The following is a 17111-nucleotide window of genomic DNA, read 5'->3' on the forward strand; positions in this document are numbered from 1 at the left end:
GGAAGCTGGCTGCAATTCTTGATTGATCTTGGCGATACCCACTTCTTATCTTCTTGAGAACCATTGACTTGTTTTTTTGTTGGAGTTCGGAATGACTTGAAGACTAACAAACCGTTTTCTGAACTGCGTAGACTGCTTTCTGAATCGGGATTCCTGTAAAGCACCAAAAGCCAGGTTGCATGTGACACACGGCATCCCGGCCGCGAACGACGGGATAGGACGTGTCGAGTTTCGATACAGATAGCCTATCAGATGCGCTAATGGCATCCCACGCCCAAAATTGGCGTTGGACTCACCACGCTGGGCGTTTACTCCCAGGGAATGCAACCTTGCGCATCCGGCGGCTTCGAAAGAACAATCGATGAATCGCACAACATCATTCGATTGGCCCCGTTGGATTACACTTCCAAGGCGTATCAAATCATGTGGACCTTGGGTTGACGCCAACAACACTACCTTTCTTTGTTCGCCCACCGAGTGGGCCAGACCAACCATATCCTTCCCCCTTCTTGCTCTTTGCATTATGCGATGTTGCACTCTGCAGAGTGCGCATTCTGATTTTCATTCCTGTCACGTTTCCCCGGCCCAGATCACGAGTCAATCTGTTGATCTGTGACAGACGTCGCCGGGGGACATTGCACCTGGCTACTTTTGTTGACCCAAAAACCTCCGTCCCTCCTTTGACCTGGTCAGCCGAACTATACATTATTTGTTTACTGTCCGCGGCCTTCCCTCCCGCGGTCATTTCGCTTCCCTTCCCCTCGCCTCCCAAGACAATCCTAGCGATTTCCTTTGTTTTTTTCCCCTCGACCTCGACGGCTTCACAATTTCCTTGTGAATTATTATTTTTTTTTTTTTTTCGTATCTTTCTTCCTGAAAATATTTTCATCTCATATTACGCAATGGGTACTGGCTTGGACCTTTTCATTTTCTTGTATAAAATTTCCCTTCGCCTCTTGATTCCTCACGGGGCGTTGATTGGGTTTCGATGAGAAGCACCTTCTCGGTTATGGCTGGATAATGATGTGTTACGACACAGGATACCTAGCGATTTATGTGTTTGCAGATTTCACTCTGATGATTTCAATTCTTCTATATATCCTTTTTCTTATGTCTTATACTTTTTCTATATACCTACCTAGCATTGGCTAGCCTATCATATAGGAATCAAAACCATTTCAAGCAACCCAGCTAGAAGACATTACGATATAGTTACTTAAGACCAGATTCTGTTCAGCTACGTAAGAGTGAAAAAGGAAGATACACCAAACCTATTTCTGTTATTTAGTGCTTGAATAGAGAAGAAATCTATGCTCCGGCGCTTGTTTGATCTCCAATTCCCTGGAAGAGTTGCATTTTTACCTCCGCCGCCAGCAATCCCTTGACTTCTTCCGAAACGATCCGTTGTCCATCTTTTACGACCCTCTCCAGTGGTTGATCTTTGACCTGAGTGGGACCGCCTCCACGGGAGCTACTGTTCTCGATATTCCGAGTCACTCGGCGGACCTTTTGGCTAAGATCCATCATTTGCTTGCTTCCATAATCACGAGTGGTAAACAGTGGGCTCTGACTGAGAGTAGCCACCCAATACTTGTTCCACAGCAGCGATAGAAGCTCGGTATCAAGTGCACTCTTGAAAGTTGATACTTCTAGGGAGTAGTAGTGCGATGCGTGGGCCCCGAAATCCTCTGCTTTGTTGAGAGGGACCGTCTGATACTCGTCCTCCTCCTGCGCCTCCTTGGGGGGGGTGTAGTCCTTGGGGAATGTTCTAAATGCGCCGATATCAACCTTTCCCGCAGAGATAGTTCGTTCAGGGTCAATAACCACAGCAACAAACGGCCCGCCGAGCTGCTGCATATCCTGTGTCGTGACATCAATTCCGGAGAGCCAGCATCCGTATCCCGGGTGACTGTGATACCATCCCACCGCATTTTCCATCCTTCCGGCATCGCGGCAGGCTTGGAGATATGAGACCATGTATTCGTTTGCTTCTTCCTGGGCATTGACTCGAGTTTCTGTGCCCTCGACGGGGAGACGGAAAGCATCTGTCACGACGAATGTTTCCGGGAGAATGTAGCCTTGCATCAGACCCATAATTTCGAGCGAGCCTCCGGAACGGGCATGCATGACCATCTTTAGCAGAGCGACTGCAGAGATTCGGATCGATTTGAAATAGTGCGGGTCTTTCGCCCAAGGCCGGGCATTACTGAGGGCTTTGTGTGTTTCGTCATCATATTGGTAGAGGGCATCTCGTTGAGGATCGATGAGAGTGACAACATTTTCAAGCTCTGGAATGGCAGGAAAGAATTTCGAGTTAGCATAGGACCAGCTATGAGGGTAATTTTGGTGTACGAACCCCAGGATCGCCGAGCAGTCTCCATGAATGACTGGGTTTGGCGGGGAAAGATTCCCCAGGCGGAAAGTAGGTGGAGGCGTGGGAGATATAAAGATCAATCACGTTCGGAGGCGGGATAGAAAAGGCGTGCGATGAAAGGTATATGGGCAAAGAATGGCTAAAACCGGATGAAAAGTGAGAGTACAGTGGAAGAAATTAAGTTGCTACTGCAATACTTCGTGATGAAGTTCGTCGTCGATAAAGCCGATGTGGAGAGAGGGCAGAGGGCGGTGAGGATAAGACGGGCAGAACCGGGCGGGGCATTGCTTAGTCAGCGGTTGCCTGAGGAACCGTCATCAATCAATAGGGAATCCCGATTTGGGAGGAAGGAAGGACCGACCGCTCTCAATTATTATGATGATGTGATGCTTTCCTTTCTTCTTCCTCTCCCCCCTCTCCAAAAGAAATAATCATCCTTTATTGATTCCTCCACTCCCCTTGTCCTCTCGCCCTTGCATCCACTCACTTGCATTGGTGGTGTTGTACATATAAACCCTGCGGGTCCTCTAGCCCTGAAGTTCTTTTTCCTTTGTTGATTTGTTGACTCGCGTGGAATCCGCCTGCCTGTTTGCTTTCTTCTCCGGCGCAGCGCCGCTGCACTTTCCATGACTGACAGCGGATCACATACTTTGACACTACCGATCCTGTGATTGTTTGTCTCGACAGCAGACAAAAATACGCTGAACCGGATTTTCCCTTCCCGAGCTTGGGGGTTGAAGTCGCAATGGCCGTCGACACAAGCTACCTGACCACCCAGGTCAACAACATCGTTAGCCAGCTCCATGGGATCTTCGATGAGATCGGAATCCCCAATCATGAACGCGATTCGCGAGAGGCAGAGGTTTGTTGTTTTCCTTCACTTTGCGATATATTGATTTTGTTGGGAACTGACTAAAGAGCGCAGCTTTTCAATGCGCTGTCGGAAACACTGAACAACCACTTGAAGACGGTCGACGAGTAAGTGATATGCGCCTGAGCCTCGTTGCCTCAGGGTATGCATGAGTCCGCACTACTAACCCGTCCTCAGCGAGAAAAATGAGATGACACAAGAGGCGCATAAGCTCATCAGCGCAATTCAACAAATGGAACAATCTCTGGTAGACGAAAAGGAGAACGGACAATACAATCTCGATCACAATGACCTGCGCGTCACGTACCCACTGAATCGCTGTCTCAGCTTTCTTCGAGAGCAACACAGCGCGGTCAGCAAATTGCACCGCCAACGATATGAGCAAGTTAAGAGTATGTTTTGTCAGGGGGGGGGGGGGGGGGACACCGTGCTAACAGTTTCTAGAACTTGTTGAGGCTCTGGAATCATATTCGTCGCACCTGGAACCAACATTTGTTCATATTGAACTCCCTCCCACAGCGCCTGGAGCGTCGATAGCGCCTAGTTTTGATCTCTCTCCGACATATGTAACTGCACTCGATAATGAATTCACTAGAGTTTACGAAGAATACCACCGCCGTCTTGAGGTGGTTCAAACTACCTGCGAGGAGATCATTAAGCTCTGGGCTGAACTTGGAACTCCTCAAGCCCAGACAGATTCGAGCATTGTTCAGCACTATCGCGAATCCCCAGAGCAGTTGGGACTTCACGAATCAGACTTGTCTAGCCTGTTGGCAAGACGGGAAAAACTGCTTGACGAGAAAAGAGGACGCGAGCGCAAATTAAAGGACCTCAAGAACTCCGTAGAAGGGCTCTGGGAACGATTCGGCGTTGAGGAGTGTGATAGGAAGGCATTCCTTGCAGCGAACCGTGGCTGTGGGTTGAGAACTATCAATGAATTTGAAGAAGAGCTCACTCGCCTCAACGAACTGAAGAGACAGAACTTGCATCTGTTCGTTGAGGACGCACGCTGCCGCCTGCAGGAGCTGTGGGATAACCTTTATTTTTCGGAAGAAGAGATGCTCGATTTCACACCCGCATTTTCTGATGTTTATAGTGATGCTCTCTTGGAAGCACACGAGGCAGAAATTGCGCGCCTCGATGCCCTAAAGGAACAACGTGCACCGACCCTGCAGCTTATTGACAGGCATAGGAGCCTCCTTGCCGAACGTGAGGCACTGGCCGCCTCAAGCCAAGATGCATCTCGTCTCATGGCCCGCGGAAACAAGGGGGAGAGACGTGACCCCGGAAAACTGCTAAGAGAAGAGAAGATGAGGAAGAGGATTGCCAAGGAGTTACCCAAAGTGGAAGCCGATTTGAGGAAATTGTTGGAAAATTGGGAGGATGAATACGGGCGACCATTCCTTGTTCATGGCGAACGATACCTTGACGAACTCACCAAGGTGGTTGCAAAGCCCCCGGCACGTTCGAAGACACCATCAGTACCCCCAAGCAGCATCAAGCGGAACATTGCGCCTCCATCTCGCCCTGCCAGTGTGATGCGCGGTCCCCTTCCTCCCAGATCTAGCACGAAAACTCCAACTGGAAATCCACCCAAATACAACACTATTGGACCCTCCAGACTTGGGGCAAGGTCACCAACAAAGATCCCTGGACGCGTTCCACTGGGAAATATGCCATATGGAAATAACTCCGCTGATCGTCGTGGTCCAGGGACATACTCATCCAGCACCGTGAATGGCAAATTGCCCTCATCTCGCGCTCCACCACCAAGGATGAGAGCCCTGACTGGGGGTGAAAACAGGGATGAGCGAGGAAGTTATCTGTTTGACCCTCCTCGTTGTGCTAGTGCTATGTCCAATTCTTTCGTCCGACCAGTTAGCCCTGAGGATGTTTATGATGATCGTAACCAGCGCTCGTTCCTGAGCTCTTCCATATTTTCTCAGCGGTCTGCTGGATTCTCTCAATCTTCCCAGTCATCTACTTCATCTGGGTCTCTCAATTCGTCACTGCAAGGAGCGTTTCCACGGCCAAACCCATACTTGCAACATGCTCCTCCGCCTCCAGCACCTAGGCAAGTGTCTAATTCCTCCACCGTCGACACAGCCATCACCGGTTCAGAAAATTGGGAGACTTTCGATGACGGCTCAGATTCAGAAGCTGATGCGAGTGACGCGTATTATGCCAAGCTTTGTGCTGCGCATGGAAAGCGTTTGGCCCCTGAGGAGCATCAACAGCCTGTCTCTCTAGCAGGGAAAAAGGCGAAAGGTATCCGAAGCGTTAGCCCGGAAGAGACAACTCCAATGCGGAACGAGCATCTGGTACGAGTAGCTGGAAGTGACGGCGACTGGACTGACGATATGGAGCCTTATTAAAGATTCCCCGATCATCTTATCGCCCTCGTTTAGTTGATATCTTTTGTTCTACTGCTTGCTTGGCGCTATTCGGATCCTTTTCAAGGACATGATTATGAGACCATCTGATATTGATGACTCCATGACCGATCTCCTTAACGTCCCTCAACTGCTACGCCCTGCACCGATATAATGGTTAATTGTTGCGGTTTACCCCAGCCATCAGCGACTCGACTTGCGCAAACCCCCCACCCCCAAAATAAATTAATTTCTATGTTCAAACTCTGGATGATACCATTTCGATACCTTGGTCTTGATCACTAGGACACCCTGCTATCAGAGCCGCGGGCCCACTGAAAGAGATGAAAGAGTTTTAAGGCTATACCCCCCGATACCACCCACAACTCTTTGGAAGTTTTATTGTCTTCTTGTACAATGCTTTTTCGCTTGTATGCTTGAATAATGTTTTCTATCTTCTTCCTATGATTTAATTTTGCTCTGCTAGTCTTTGAGATCCCGGTTCTTTTGTGCATTGCTTACTCTGTTTATTCCCTTGGGCATTTGCGCGAGCCGCAACCCCTACTTTGGCTTTCATTTGTTCTTCATATCAGCGCAGCGTACACCGGTCTTGTTGAATATTTCTGATATATTTAGGAATGGATTTGGCTTCTTCACTATAATTATATCAATCTCGTAAAAGTGAATTGTATAGTATAGGTAAAGAAGGTATACCTGATATCTGGGAGACTGGAAAATATAGTCCGTAGGGTGTTTTTTTTTTTTTTTTTTTTTTTTTTTTTTTCACTTCCACTCATCTCTCAGATCACTTCCTGGGCCGAGGCTGAGAAAGCATGCACAGTCAGTCCCCGGATAATGAGTACTAGCTTTTCAGCGACTGTCGCAGCGATGGAAATGAATGCATAGTTTGATTAGCATAGGCTATAGGAGTTGAGCATCATTGTGATCTTGATAGAAATACATGGACTGGTTCCGGAAAGTTTCTTATAATACATGTGGAAAGTAAACTAAAGCAAGGAAGGTCGCCTGAAGAGAGAGAGAGAGAGAGAGAGAGAGAGAGAGAGATAGATATATACGGAGCAAATGACTAGAAAGACACTGCATTATGATGACGGAGAAAGAGACCCCATCCAGGAGAGATCCGGGTTAGGATCTGACCGTCGCGGAGCCTTGGCCCTTCTAACAGCATTTGGAGAGCGAGCCCCCGCATCTGTGGTGGTTAGGTGCATTGCCTCCTGTAGTCGACGGACACTCTCTGCACGGCCGAGGATCTGCATCGTCTCGGGGATACCCGGCCCAGGTGCGCCTGCCGAGAGGGCCCAGCGGAGATAATGGTATAGCTCCTTTTTGAAAGCCTTTTCGGTGGCGATGCGAATCTTTTCTTCTTGGCCTTCGCCGGATCCGGGCGTTGTTGAGATTTCTCCTGCCCCGTCGTAGTACGAAATATTGGATTTGTGAGTAGCGACGGTCCAGTGGGACTCTGGAACTAGGCAAAGGGCTGCGGCGGCTGTGTGGAGAGTAGACATCGCGATAGTAGAGCCTGCTGTAGGGGTGTATACGGGGCGTTCGAGCTTGGTAGTGAAGAAAGTGAAGTTGCGCTGGACAAACTCTGACGCGTTGGTGAATGACTTGGCATCTGCCTGGAGTAGAGGCGTAACGTATTCGTTCAAGGAACGGGATTGTAGAATATTGGCCCTATACCTGGTTAGATAGAGATAAAAAAGTTGTTAGGGGAACAGTCTACATCACATACAGTTGTTCTGTGGGAGTTGTGGACTGCACAGCTTTGGAGACCATGGAGGTCAGTTTATCGAACTGAGGACCACCATTCGCGGCGAATCGCTGCGCATGGGCCTTTTGAAGGAACCAGAGTTTCTCAAATGCGACCACGGTGTTTCCGCGAGTAATCTTGAGGTTGAACTAGAATCGCAAAATGTCAATCTAGGTGGTAACATGAGGCGCATTACCGAGGGAGGACATACAATCTGCTCCAGTTCCTCCAAACCGAAAACGTCTGATTTCTGGGTATGGGACCATCCTAGTAAAGCGGCGAAGTTTACCAATGTCTCGGGGAATATGCCCTGCTTGTCTTTAAAAAATGTCAGGTCGATATCTGCATTGCGCTTGCTCAGCTTCTGTCCAGACTTGTCCACCAGCAAAGGTACATGGCCGAATCGCGGGGGTGTCCATTTGAACGCATTATACAGCGCAACATGCAGCGGGGTTGAGGACATCCATTCCTAAATAAAATCAAATAAGAAAATAATTTCGTTAGCAAGACATTTACAGAGCCCTGTTTGCTCCCTGAGGAACTCACCGTGCCTCGGATAACATGGGTGATCTTCATGCAGTGGTCATCCACAACGTTCGCCAGATGATAGGTAGGGTGTCCGTCGGATTTGAGCAGAATCGGATCATCATACACGCGCTCAATAAGATCCAACTTATTGGGCGAGCGGTTTTGTCCTGTCTTGCCATACACTAAATCCTCGAACATGGGGTATCCCTCCACCTTCAATCGAACCACGTGTGTCTCACCCTTAGCTGCCTTTTCTGCGGACTCTTCGGGGGAAATATCCGCGCATTTTCTGTCATATCCCGGAGGAAGCCCAGCTTGACTGCGATGTCTTGCAAAAGCGTCAAGTCGGTCCGCGGAGCAGAAACAACGATACGCGTGGCCGTTTTGGATCAGGTCGTCGGCATGGCTGCGATAAAGAGCTGTTCGTTCGGACTATTGGTCAAGATTCTTAGTGCTTGAACATATATATAAAAATGAAGCATTTGTAATCTTACCTGTCTGTACGGACCGTACGGCCCCCCAACAACCGGACCTATGATCGCCCAGCTTCCATTAGCGAGGAACAGTGTTCAACTGTAATCCACTTCTAACCTTCATCCCATTGCAACCCGGCCCATTGCAAATCTTCATATAACCTCTGCTCTGCGCCTGGAATCGTGCGTTTCTAAATATCCCTTTCATCAGTCCTGCGCTCATTTGTAAACGCAGCCGCCTCTATGTAATCATACCTGATCTGTATCCTCGGTTCGCAGGAGAAACTGCCCGCCAGTACGCTTAGCCAGCAGGTAATTGAACAATGCCGTCCGTAAAGATCCCAAGTGTAGATATCCGGTTGGCGACGGCGCAAATCGGGTTCTGGCTGGGAATTCGGGGAGATTGGTCTTCTTGTTACCGCCGGTGCGGAGGTTCGAGGCAACGGGGGATGATGAACTGGCATGTCGGCACTGGAGGCAAGTCCACGAACGGCGGGCCAGAAGACCTGGACGTGGACTCCTCATGGGTACAAGGCAAAGCTCAACTTTGAGCCAAGTTGCGCGGGAACGTGGATAAGTTGTCGTTTCGTCCCTGGGATGGGAGAGATGGCAAGCAGTTGTTGGTGCAGGTCGAAGGCGGCGTTGATTGTCGGAGCCAAAAAGAAAAAAAATAAAAATAAAAATAAAAGGCGGACTGAATTTTCGGGTCAGCGATTTGGCATCGATCGATTTCTATCTATGGTTTCTTTTCTTCGCCATCCAACAACAACACCTTCCAACATTCTCTATCATAAATTTCGATCTTTTGGTTTTTTTTGGGGGGTTTGGACCGCTAATTATATCTTTGTTACTCTGTTCCGCTGCATTCCATAGATCGCAGTTCTCCGCGACGACAGTATGTTCCTGCAATCTGACAAAAGCTGCCCACTTACTAACTTGATCAAACTAGTGTCTCAAGTTGAAGTTGACCTCTACGGTAAATAATATATTCATGGACTATTTTCACTTCCATCTAGAAGGCTAATAAAATTATTGGAACTTTATAGAGGTGCTAGAAATCACTCAAGGCGCAACCAAAGATGAAATCCGAAAGGCCTATCGCAAAGTACAACCCCGTCTCTAAACCTATGATCATCGGGCCGATCAGGACTGACAATCATGTGAAATTTATAGGCTGCTCTCGCGAGCCATCCCGATAAGGTCCCCGAGGGCGAGCGAGAAGCTGCAGAGATCCGATTCAAAGCCGTCCAGGAAGCCTACGACATTCTTTACGATGAAGAGAAACGGCAGATCTATGACACACATGGCATGGGGGCTTTCAACGGGTCGGGAGAGCCTGGAATGAGCGGAGGCCCGGATCTGGATGATATCCTTGCGCAGATGTTTGGGGGGATGGGCGGGATGGGCGGTATGCCCGGGATGGGTGGGATGCCAGGCGGACCGCATGCGCAGAGACCACGGAAGAGCCCAAACGAGGAACAGAAATACGAAGTCAAACTCGAGGATCTCTACAAGGGCAAGACTGTTAAGTTTGCCAGCACCAAGAACGTGATTTGCAGCCTTTGCCAAGGTAAAGGTGGCAAGGAACGGGCGACGGCGAAAAAATGCTCTACATGCGATGGACAAGGTACGCAGGCAAGCTGCCTCACAAATGGGGATTTGAGACTCACAGGAATCGTCTTTTAGGTTTCAAGCAGGTTCTTACTCGCATGGGACAGTTCCTGACTCCCTCGACGGTGGTGTGCTCTACCTGCAATGGTGATGGTCAATTCTTCAGCCCCAAGGATAAGTGCAAGAAGTGCAAGGGCAAGAAGACGACGGAGGAAAAGAAGATTTTGGAAATTTACATTCCCCGCGGAGCTAGGTAGGTCAATTTTCCGGGCAGAAGTGCTGGAAGGAACACACGCTAAACTCTTGTCTAGGGAAGGGGACAAGATCGTCCTGGAAGGCGAGGCGGATCAGGTGCCTGGTCAAGAGCCGGGCGATATCGTCTTCCATCTAGTCGAAGAGGACCACCCGACGTTCAAGCGGGCTGGCGCTGATCTTTTGGCGACCATCGATGTGACGCTGGCGGAGGCTCTGACAGGCTTGCATCGCGTGGTCATCAAGCATCTTGACGGTCGAGGAATTGAACTTCAATATCCGAAGACCCCAGGACAGGTCCTGTCACCGGGACAGGTTCTCAAGGTGTCTGGCGAAGGCATGCCAATCAAGCGTGCCGATGTCCGTGGCGACCTATACCTTACGGTCAACATCAGATTCCCAGACGAGAAATGGCAACCTAGCGCCGAGATTCTCGAAAACCTGAAGGCGATGTTGCCCAAGCCCGACCCCCCCATTCATGCGGACACCGTCGACGAAGTGGACTATGACCCCAAGGGCAACCTGGATGACTTTGGTTCGCAGGATGCCCAAGGGGGATCTGCGTGGGAAGATGAGGAGGAAGAGGGCGAGACGGCGCAGTGCACGACTCAGTGATGCGGGGGGGGGTTCTATGGCTTTTTTTTTTCTTTCTTTCTTCTGCTCTTACGATTCTCTGTACTTGATACCATTTCCCTTGAGTGTACTTTTCTCAGGGATTTCTTTACGAGATGATAGAACTTTTCGATGCATCTGGCACCACTCCTCTTCTCTGGCATCGTTGGCGTTACGATCGATTCTTACGAATAAACATGGAAAGTTGTTACTTGGGTTTTCAGCAGACTTGTCGCCTTGTTTTCTAGACACTTCAAGTAAAATTCCAAAATGAAGCCGCTCGGAGAAGTTAATGACTCACAGGGCCCAATTGGCCTCTGCTATGCGGCCCCCATGCTTTTCTCCAGAACCCGAGTCATAGCGTGGGGTAGGGAACCGCACATTGGGGGAAGAGAGGGGGTCATACCATGCATGTATCTTCAGGGCTCTCGTTTGGCTGGACCAATATGTGCCTGATCCGAAAGAGTGGAATTGGAGCTGCAGATAAATCCATATTAAGTTTCTCTCCCCCTCTCTCGCTGCTGGTATTTAAATTACCCGGTTATTTCGGCGATTGGAAGAATTTTCTTGGGACTTGTGGGCTGCCCTTCACAGCTTCGGACATTCCCCGGGTTTGGACGGCATTTATATTTGCCCGTTCCCCATATTCTTGCTACTATAAGAAGGTAAGGATTTTTCACCTCCTGGAATAACTAGAAATATATGCACAAAGGCAATAAAAAAGGGGAGAGAGCTAAAAGATTGATAAGCACAGCTGACAGCGATTTAGTTAGTTCCACGTGCTCTGCCCCCTAACCTTGTTCAGGTAATTATGCCTTGCCCACCACAGGCATGTGAAGGCTGCACTTGCAAGGCGAGTAGCAGCCGGGGAGGAGACATAGAAGACTTTGAAAAGGAGTTACTGGCGCTCCGGAAGCGCACTATTGAGCTCGAGAGAGCATTGGCATCGGCGAAGAATAGCCCAGTCGCTCCCCGGTCGGGCCGTAAACTACGGTCGGCCAACTGGTTCAATTGTGAAACCAATCCGGCAATGACAGCCCTATATATCGAGCGGTATCTCAACTATGGGGTCACTCGAGAGGAGCTCATGGCCGGAAAGCCCATCATCGGAATCGCCCAGACTGGGTCTGATATCGCACCGTGCAACCGCTACCATCTAGAGCTTATTAAGCGTGTACGTGAGGGTATTAGGACGGCGGGCGGAATTGCCTTTGAATTCCCTACGCACCCTATTCAGGAGAGCAGCCGAAGGCCAACAGCATGTATCGACCGGAATCTTTCGTATTTGGGCTTGGTTGAGATCCTTCATGGTTATCCTTTGGATGGAGTTGTACTTTTGACGGGATGCGATAAGACGACACCGGCGTGTCTGATGGCTGCTGCCACCGTGGTCAGTAAACCCTGTTTGTGGCCTTCAAAAAAAAAAAAAAAAATAAAAAATAGGCTAACTTCGAGTGAAGAACATCCCCGCCATCTGCCTCAATGTTGGACCGATGCTTAACGGCTATTTGAGAAATGAACTAGCAGGGTCTGGCATGGTAGTGTGGAAGGGAAGAGAGATGTACGCGGCTGGGGAAATAAATCAGGAGCAGCTTGTGGATTACATCTCCAGAGGGTATGTTGGCAGCAAAGAACTGGAAGTTGAGAAGCAAGTGCTGACGATTTTGCCGCAGCGCGCCATCCGTAGGACATTGTAATACAATGGGAACTGCTTCGACGATGAACGCACTGGCAGAAGCACTGGGAATGGCCTTGCCGGGGTCAGCGGCCATCCCGGCTCCTTATCGCGAACGGGCCCAGTGTGCTTATGAGACAGGATTACGCATTATCGAAATGGTGGAAACTGATCGTAAGCCAAGTGATATCATGACCCGCGAGGCCTTTGAAAACGTTATCATCGTCAACACAGCCATTGGCGGAAGTACAAACGCCCCCATCCACATCAATGCCATCGCGAAACACATGGGAGTTGATGTTTCGTTGGATGACTGGGATCGGCTTGGGTTCCACATCCCGCTTCTACTTAATATGCAGCCTGCGGGGGAATTTCTGGGCGAGGAATACTATCGGGCTGGTGGGCTCCCGGCCATCATGGCAGAGTTGCTCGATGCTGGAAAACTGCATCCTGACGTCTTGACTTGCAACGGGCGCACGGTCGCCGAGAACGTCAAAGGCCAGCATACGTGGGACCGGCAAATCATCAAACCGTATAACGATCCCCTCATGAAAAACGCAGGGTTCGTGCACCTCCAAGGAAGCCTATTCCAGTCAGCCATCATGAAAACCTGTGTAATATCCGAACCATTCAGACAGAAGTTCTTGGCGAATCCCGAGGATCCTAACGCCTTCGAAGGGGCCGTTGTAGTTTTCGATGGACCGGAGGATTACCATAACCAGCTGGAGGACCCCTCCACTCCCATCGATGACCGAAGTATTTTGGTGATGCGCGGGGTGGGTCCGCTAGGATATCCAGGTGCGGCCGAGGTGGTGAATATGCATCCACCGGGACATCTTCTTCGACAGGGGGTCAAGTCCCTGCCATGTATTGGAGATGGACGACAGTCGGGTACTTCCGGGTCGCCATCGATCCTGAACGCCAGCCCCGAGGCAGCAGCAGGAGGTAATCTGGCTCTTCTCCGGAACGGAGACAGACTCCGTGTCGACCTAAACAAGCGACGCGTTGATATCCTTCTATCTGAGGAGGAGCTGCGCCAGCGAAGAGCTGAGTTGGAAGATAAGGGAGGCTATGGTGTTCCGGACAGTCAGACGCCATGGCAAGAGTTATTCAGGAAGGAAACGAGCCAGTTGAACGAGGGCATGGTGTTGCGTGAAGCGGTCAAGTACCAGCGCCTCGCTCAGCGCTATGAGATCCCTCGACATAATCATTAGGTGAATTATAGACAGGAGTCACACGCAGAGAGTTGCTTTCCTTGATCAGAAAAATAAATAGCAATCATATTGCATCCCGTATAATTCCAGAGGTCCCCCCCCCCCCCCTTTCAAGAAAAAAAGCATGCATCATAGATCAATCGAGGGAAAGGGAAGTCAATCACATCACATGTGCAGGATTGGTGTTACGCAGCGTCTTATCAATTTGGAATCAGTTAGTTAGCTGAGGACCAAGAGCAGAAATTGATGACACAAAGAGAAAGCTCACCACTAGCCGCGTCCAGGGTACTGTGTTACTGGTTACCTCGACGACTGGGAGGTAAATTGCGATCGGAATCCTCCTTCGACCTCATTTTCTGTTTAGATTCGATAAAAAACCGGCCTGGGCAGGATTGGCGGTCACGCTAGAGTAAAGCTGGGAAGGAGGATGAATTTGAAATGGCTAGGTATAACTGTTCTGACCCGATCAGTGCAGGAAAGAGATTCCGGAAGACTGGGTTAGCCAATTCTGTACGGGATGATGAGCACATGGTTTAAAGCTCTGGACTAGAGAGATAGAATTCCGGTCGATCAATAGTAGTAGTAGTAGTAGTAGTACTTTATTTACGTTGTACACATCCGTAAGAGAAAGAATCAAATATCCGAGTGGATCAGTGGGTCAAATTACTACTGATTTTCAGCTTCCCGTGGAATTCAACGTTAATCTTTTTGTACTTGAAAGTTGAAGATGTATACTTGTGTGTGTGTTCGGATAGAGAAAAAAAAAAAATCAGACCGCCCCTCCAGGTTTCATCCTGCATCCACTTTTCTTTCCTCTTCTTGTTTTTAAGGTCATCCTCTTCTTCTTTTATGATCCTTGGAAAGATTTTTTCGTCATGTTCCTTGCTCTCCCTTTCCTCCAGTCAGCTGCTCGAGTATCACCATGCGCTCCTGACGAGCAATAAGCTCTTGCATTTTCTTTATTATTGGATCTGTGCTACATACCGAATTCTCAGGTCCGATTTTTCGAAACTTCTCCGTTTTTCTCGGCCCGGGTCTGGCCAGATTGGTCGCCTTTCTTTTTTTCTGTTGGCGTCCTTATACTCTTCGCCTCACCGCATCATTCCACAGTCGCAAGAGTCTCACGACACTCCATTCTTCCCCCTTTCTTCATAAATATACGAATACTACCACTGGGCCGTGAAGTTCTGGAGCCCTGTGTTGACATTTCTTGACTGCGATCAACCCTCACCCTTTTCTTCTTGCCCTGCTTTGTTCACAATGGATGTCGACTTGTAACCCACCGTCCGAGTTTCTTGCTCGTCTCTTTTCGTCTTTGCCTTCTCCTAAAAAAAAAAAAAAGTGAGCGTTCTTAGTTTTTATCTTGTTACGGATTTGAAATACCCTCCTGTTTTCTTCGCTCCAATCGATCCCTCCTTCAACTCTATTGATTCGTCATGGCCCCCAACCTCTTTCTCTGCATGCGAAATGCGTTTTGCCCGACGTATTGGTTCCAGCGCGGGGAGCGCATTCAGGGATCCATTCACAAGGAGGAGCGCTGGCAATCCCCTGTGCCAGGCATCTACAAGTACATCCCTGGACGTGGATGGCATCTCATTTATAAGGATGGCAGCGAACATGATGAGAAAGTCCCCATCCCTCTCGTTTACTGCCGTATCCTCCATCGATACATGTTCGAACATGAAATGGAAGAACGATGCCACCTGCATACGGTCACCCTCCAGGACGGAGGCAGCCCCGAGGAGCTCATGTTTTTCCTCCTTGACGACGGAGACACGTATGTTGCGGGATGGGATTCGAAAGGGAAGTTCATTCCGGGTCCGTATCAGAAGTGGTACCTCGATGCCGAGACCAACACGATGCGCCGGGTGATTTTCCCTCCCAGCTCGAATGTTTCTCGGTGCAGCATAGTCCCGGAGAAGATGAATTAACTATCTCTCTATATATCCTTCGACAAGCAACTGTTATCATGCCTGCGAATAGCTGTGTGCTGAGCGGATTGGTTAATTTGTATTCTTTTTTTTTTTTTCGATTGTTAATGTTGCGAGGTTTGTTGACCGTGACGATTTCGGTCTATTTTTTTTGTGGGAAAGGCGCCTGGGCTCGGTATAGAAAAGGATAGAAGTTTTTTTGTGATTGATATTACGTTAGTACTAGGAGTACTTTGAGGTCTTAAATGTGATTTCCACCATACCTACAATAATTCTAATATGATACCCACATACTATACAGAATAAGTCCGAGCAGGTACCTACTACCTACCAGGTCCTACCTAGTAATAATGACCTGTCTATTCTAGCCAGTACACGATACAGCAAGCCCTACATACGTACCTAGTACACGGAGTACTTCAACCCCCCCCCTTTACTTTACCGTGAGTAGGAAACCCCCAACTTGAATCGAAACCCATCTCAAAGCCTCGCACCATCCTGAACCATCAACCTCTCCAACGCCTCTCGAACCCGCCTCTCCATCCCCCCCTTGGCGGGCTTCATGTCCTCCCTCGTACACCATACATGCGTATACCCCCCCACAACCTTGACGTCGTCTTCGCCTTCCCGGAATACCCCGACTTCGTACGTGACGCTGGAGCCCCCGAGCTTGGTGACCCGGAGGCCGAGCTCCAGGGTATCCGGGTAGGAGACGGAAGCGAAGTAATCGCAGTAGGAGCTGGCAATGACAGCGATCTGGGAGGCGTGGGCTGGAGCTGGGGAGAAGGGGTCCATCCCGCAGTCGGTGATCAGGTAGGAGTTAATGATTGAGTCGAAGAGTTGCGCGTAGACGGTGTTGTTGAGATGCGCGTACATGTCGTTGTCGTGCCTTTTGTGATGGTTTAGTTATGGTTATTACTAGTTAGTTAGTTATTCTAGTGGAGTTACGCGGAGCTTACCATCGGGTTCGGTAGACTTGATGGAAGACGTAGTCTTTGCGGGTGCGGCGCTTCTTGAGCGCGATTTCTTTGAGAGGCATATATATATTACTCTTGGTATGTTTCTTTTCTTTCTTGGTAAGGGTTTGTTGTGTGTTTTCTGTGGGTTGAAAGAGTGAGAGGTGAAGTGATGAATAGCTAAGTAATGATGCGACCGATATCAGCAGTTGAGCCGAGGTTCATGTACAATCTAATAATATGTATATTTATAAAGTTAGATTATCACGGATTATCAGATCCAGATCATAGAAATACTATATTGGAAATTATTGTCAGTACCTTGAGATATCAATCTCACCTCTACCTGCAATCTACACTCCTTTCCTAGTAACAATCGGCTGTCTTATATTTTGGCTGGCTGTGATCTCGATTCCAAATAATCACCACTCTGCATTATTATATCTTTATTAAATCAATCTGTTCAGCACA

At 49.0% G+C, this 17111-nt stretch overlaps 8 protein-coding genes across 8 annotated transcripts; 4 read left to right on the forward strand and 4 right to left on the reverse strand.

Annotated features, from left to right (window-relative positions):
- Positions 1-45: 45 nt before the first annotated feature.
- On the reverse strand, positions 46-745 carry P175DRAFT_0528423 (uncharacterized protein; the record flags this gene model as incomplete). The annotated part of the gene is made up of 2 exons (XM_040899611.1): positions 46-431; positions 493-745. The coding sequence occupies 2 exons, from the start codon at positions 743-745 to the stop codon at positions 46-48; spliced, it is 639 nt and encodes a 212-aa protein (XP_040756299.1).
- A 267-nt stretch (positions 746-1012) lies between these two features.
- Positions 1013-2500, reverse strand: P175DRAFT_0554165 (Mov34/MPN/PAD-1 family protein). Its single transcript, XM_040900540.1, has 2 exons — positions 2357-2500; positions 1013-2288 (listed from the first exon to the last, which is right to left on the reverse strand). The coding sequence occupies exons 1-2, from the start codon at positions 2379-2381 to the stop codon at positions 1309-1311; spliced, it is 1005 nt and encodes a 334-aa protein (XP_040756300.1). The 5' UTR covers positions 2382-2500; the 3' UTR covers positions 1013-1308.
- Positions 2501-3119: 619 nt separating this feature from the next.
- On the forward strand, positions 3120-5620 carry P175DRAFT_0528425 (putative microtubule associated protein (Ase1); the record flags this gene model as incomplete). Its single annotated transcript, XM_040899612.1, has 4 exons — positions 3120-3236; positions 3300-3352; positions 3423-3637; positions 3690-5620. The coding sequence occupies 4 exons, from the start codon at positions 3120-3122 to the stop codon at positions 5618-5620; spliced, it is 2316 nt and encodes a 771-aa protein (XP_040756301.1).
- Positions 5621-6386: 766 nt separating this feature from the next.
- Positions 6387-9030, reverse strand: P175DRAFT_0554167 (glutamate--tRNA ligase MSE1). Its single transcript, XM_040900541.1, has 7 exons — positions 8645-9030; positions 8508-8580; positions 8411-8448; positions 7935-8348; positions 7600-7857; positions 7371-7537; positions 6387-7312 (listed from the first exon to the last, which is right to left on the reverse strand). The coding sequence occupies exons 1-7, from the start codon at positions 8912-8914 to the stop codon at positions 6721-6723; spliced, it is 1812 nt and encodes a 603-aa protein (XP_040756302.1). The 5' UTR covers positions 8915-9030; the 3' UTR covers positions 6387-6720.
- Positions 9031-9087: 57 nt separating this feature from the next.
- P175DRAFT_056010 (putative DnaJ domain protein (Mas5)) lies at positions 9088-11001 on the forward strand. Its single transcript, XM_040900960.1, has 6 exons — positions 9088-9284; positions 9339-9365; positions 9436-9494; positions 9563-10016; positions 10076-10253; positions 10312-11001. Coding segments are annotated over exons 1-6 (1275 nt in total). The 5' UTR covers positions 9088-9283; the 3' UTR covers positions 10868-11001.
- Positions 11002-11406: 405 nt separating this feature from the next.
- Positions 11407-13863, forward strand: P175DRAFT_0498012 (IlvD/Edd family dehydratase). Its single transcript, XM_040896413.1, has 3 exons — positions 11407-12254; positions 12325-12479; positions 12538-13863. The coding sequence occupies exons 1-3, from the start codon at positions 11676-11678 to the stop codon at positions 13751-13753; spliced, it is 1950 nt and encodes a 649-aa protein (XP_040756304.1). The 5' UTR covers positions 11407-11675; the 3' UTR covers positions 13754-13863.
- Positions 13864-15189: 1326 nt separating this feature from the next.
- P175DRAFT_0528429 (uncharacterized protein) lies at positions 15190-15684 on the forward strand (the record flags this gene model as incomplete). Its single annotated transcript, XM_040899613.1, has 1 exon — positions 15190-15684. One exon carries the CDS (start codon positions 15190-15192, stop codon positions 15682-15684), a length of 495 nt encoding a protein of 164 aa, XP_040756305.1.
- Positions 15685-15924: 240 nt separating this feature from the next.
- Positions 15925-16813, reverse strand: P175DRAFT_0471536 (acyl-CoA thioesterase). The gene is made up of 2 exons (XM_040895094.1): positions 16644-16813; positions 15925-16573 (listed from the first exon to the last, which is right to left on the reverse strand). The coding sequence occupies exons 1-2, from the start codon at positions 16721-16723 to the stop codon at positions 16165-16167; spliced, it is 489 nt and encodes a 162-aa protein (XP_040756306.1). The 5' UTR covers positions 16724-16813; the 3' UTR covers positions 15925-16164.
- Between the last annotated feature and the right edge of the window lie 298 nt (positions 16814-17111).

This window comes from Aspergillus ochraceoroseus (assembly GCF_002846915.1).
Source record: "Aspergillus ochraceoroseus IBT 24754 chromosome Unknown P175scaffold_1, whole genome shotgun sequence".
NCBI lineage: Eukaryota > Fungi > Ascomycota > Eurotiomycetes > Eurotiales > Aspergillaceae > Aspergillus > Aspergillus ochraceoroseus.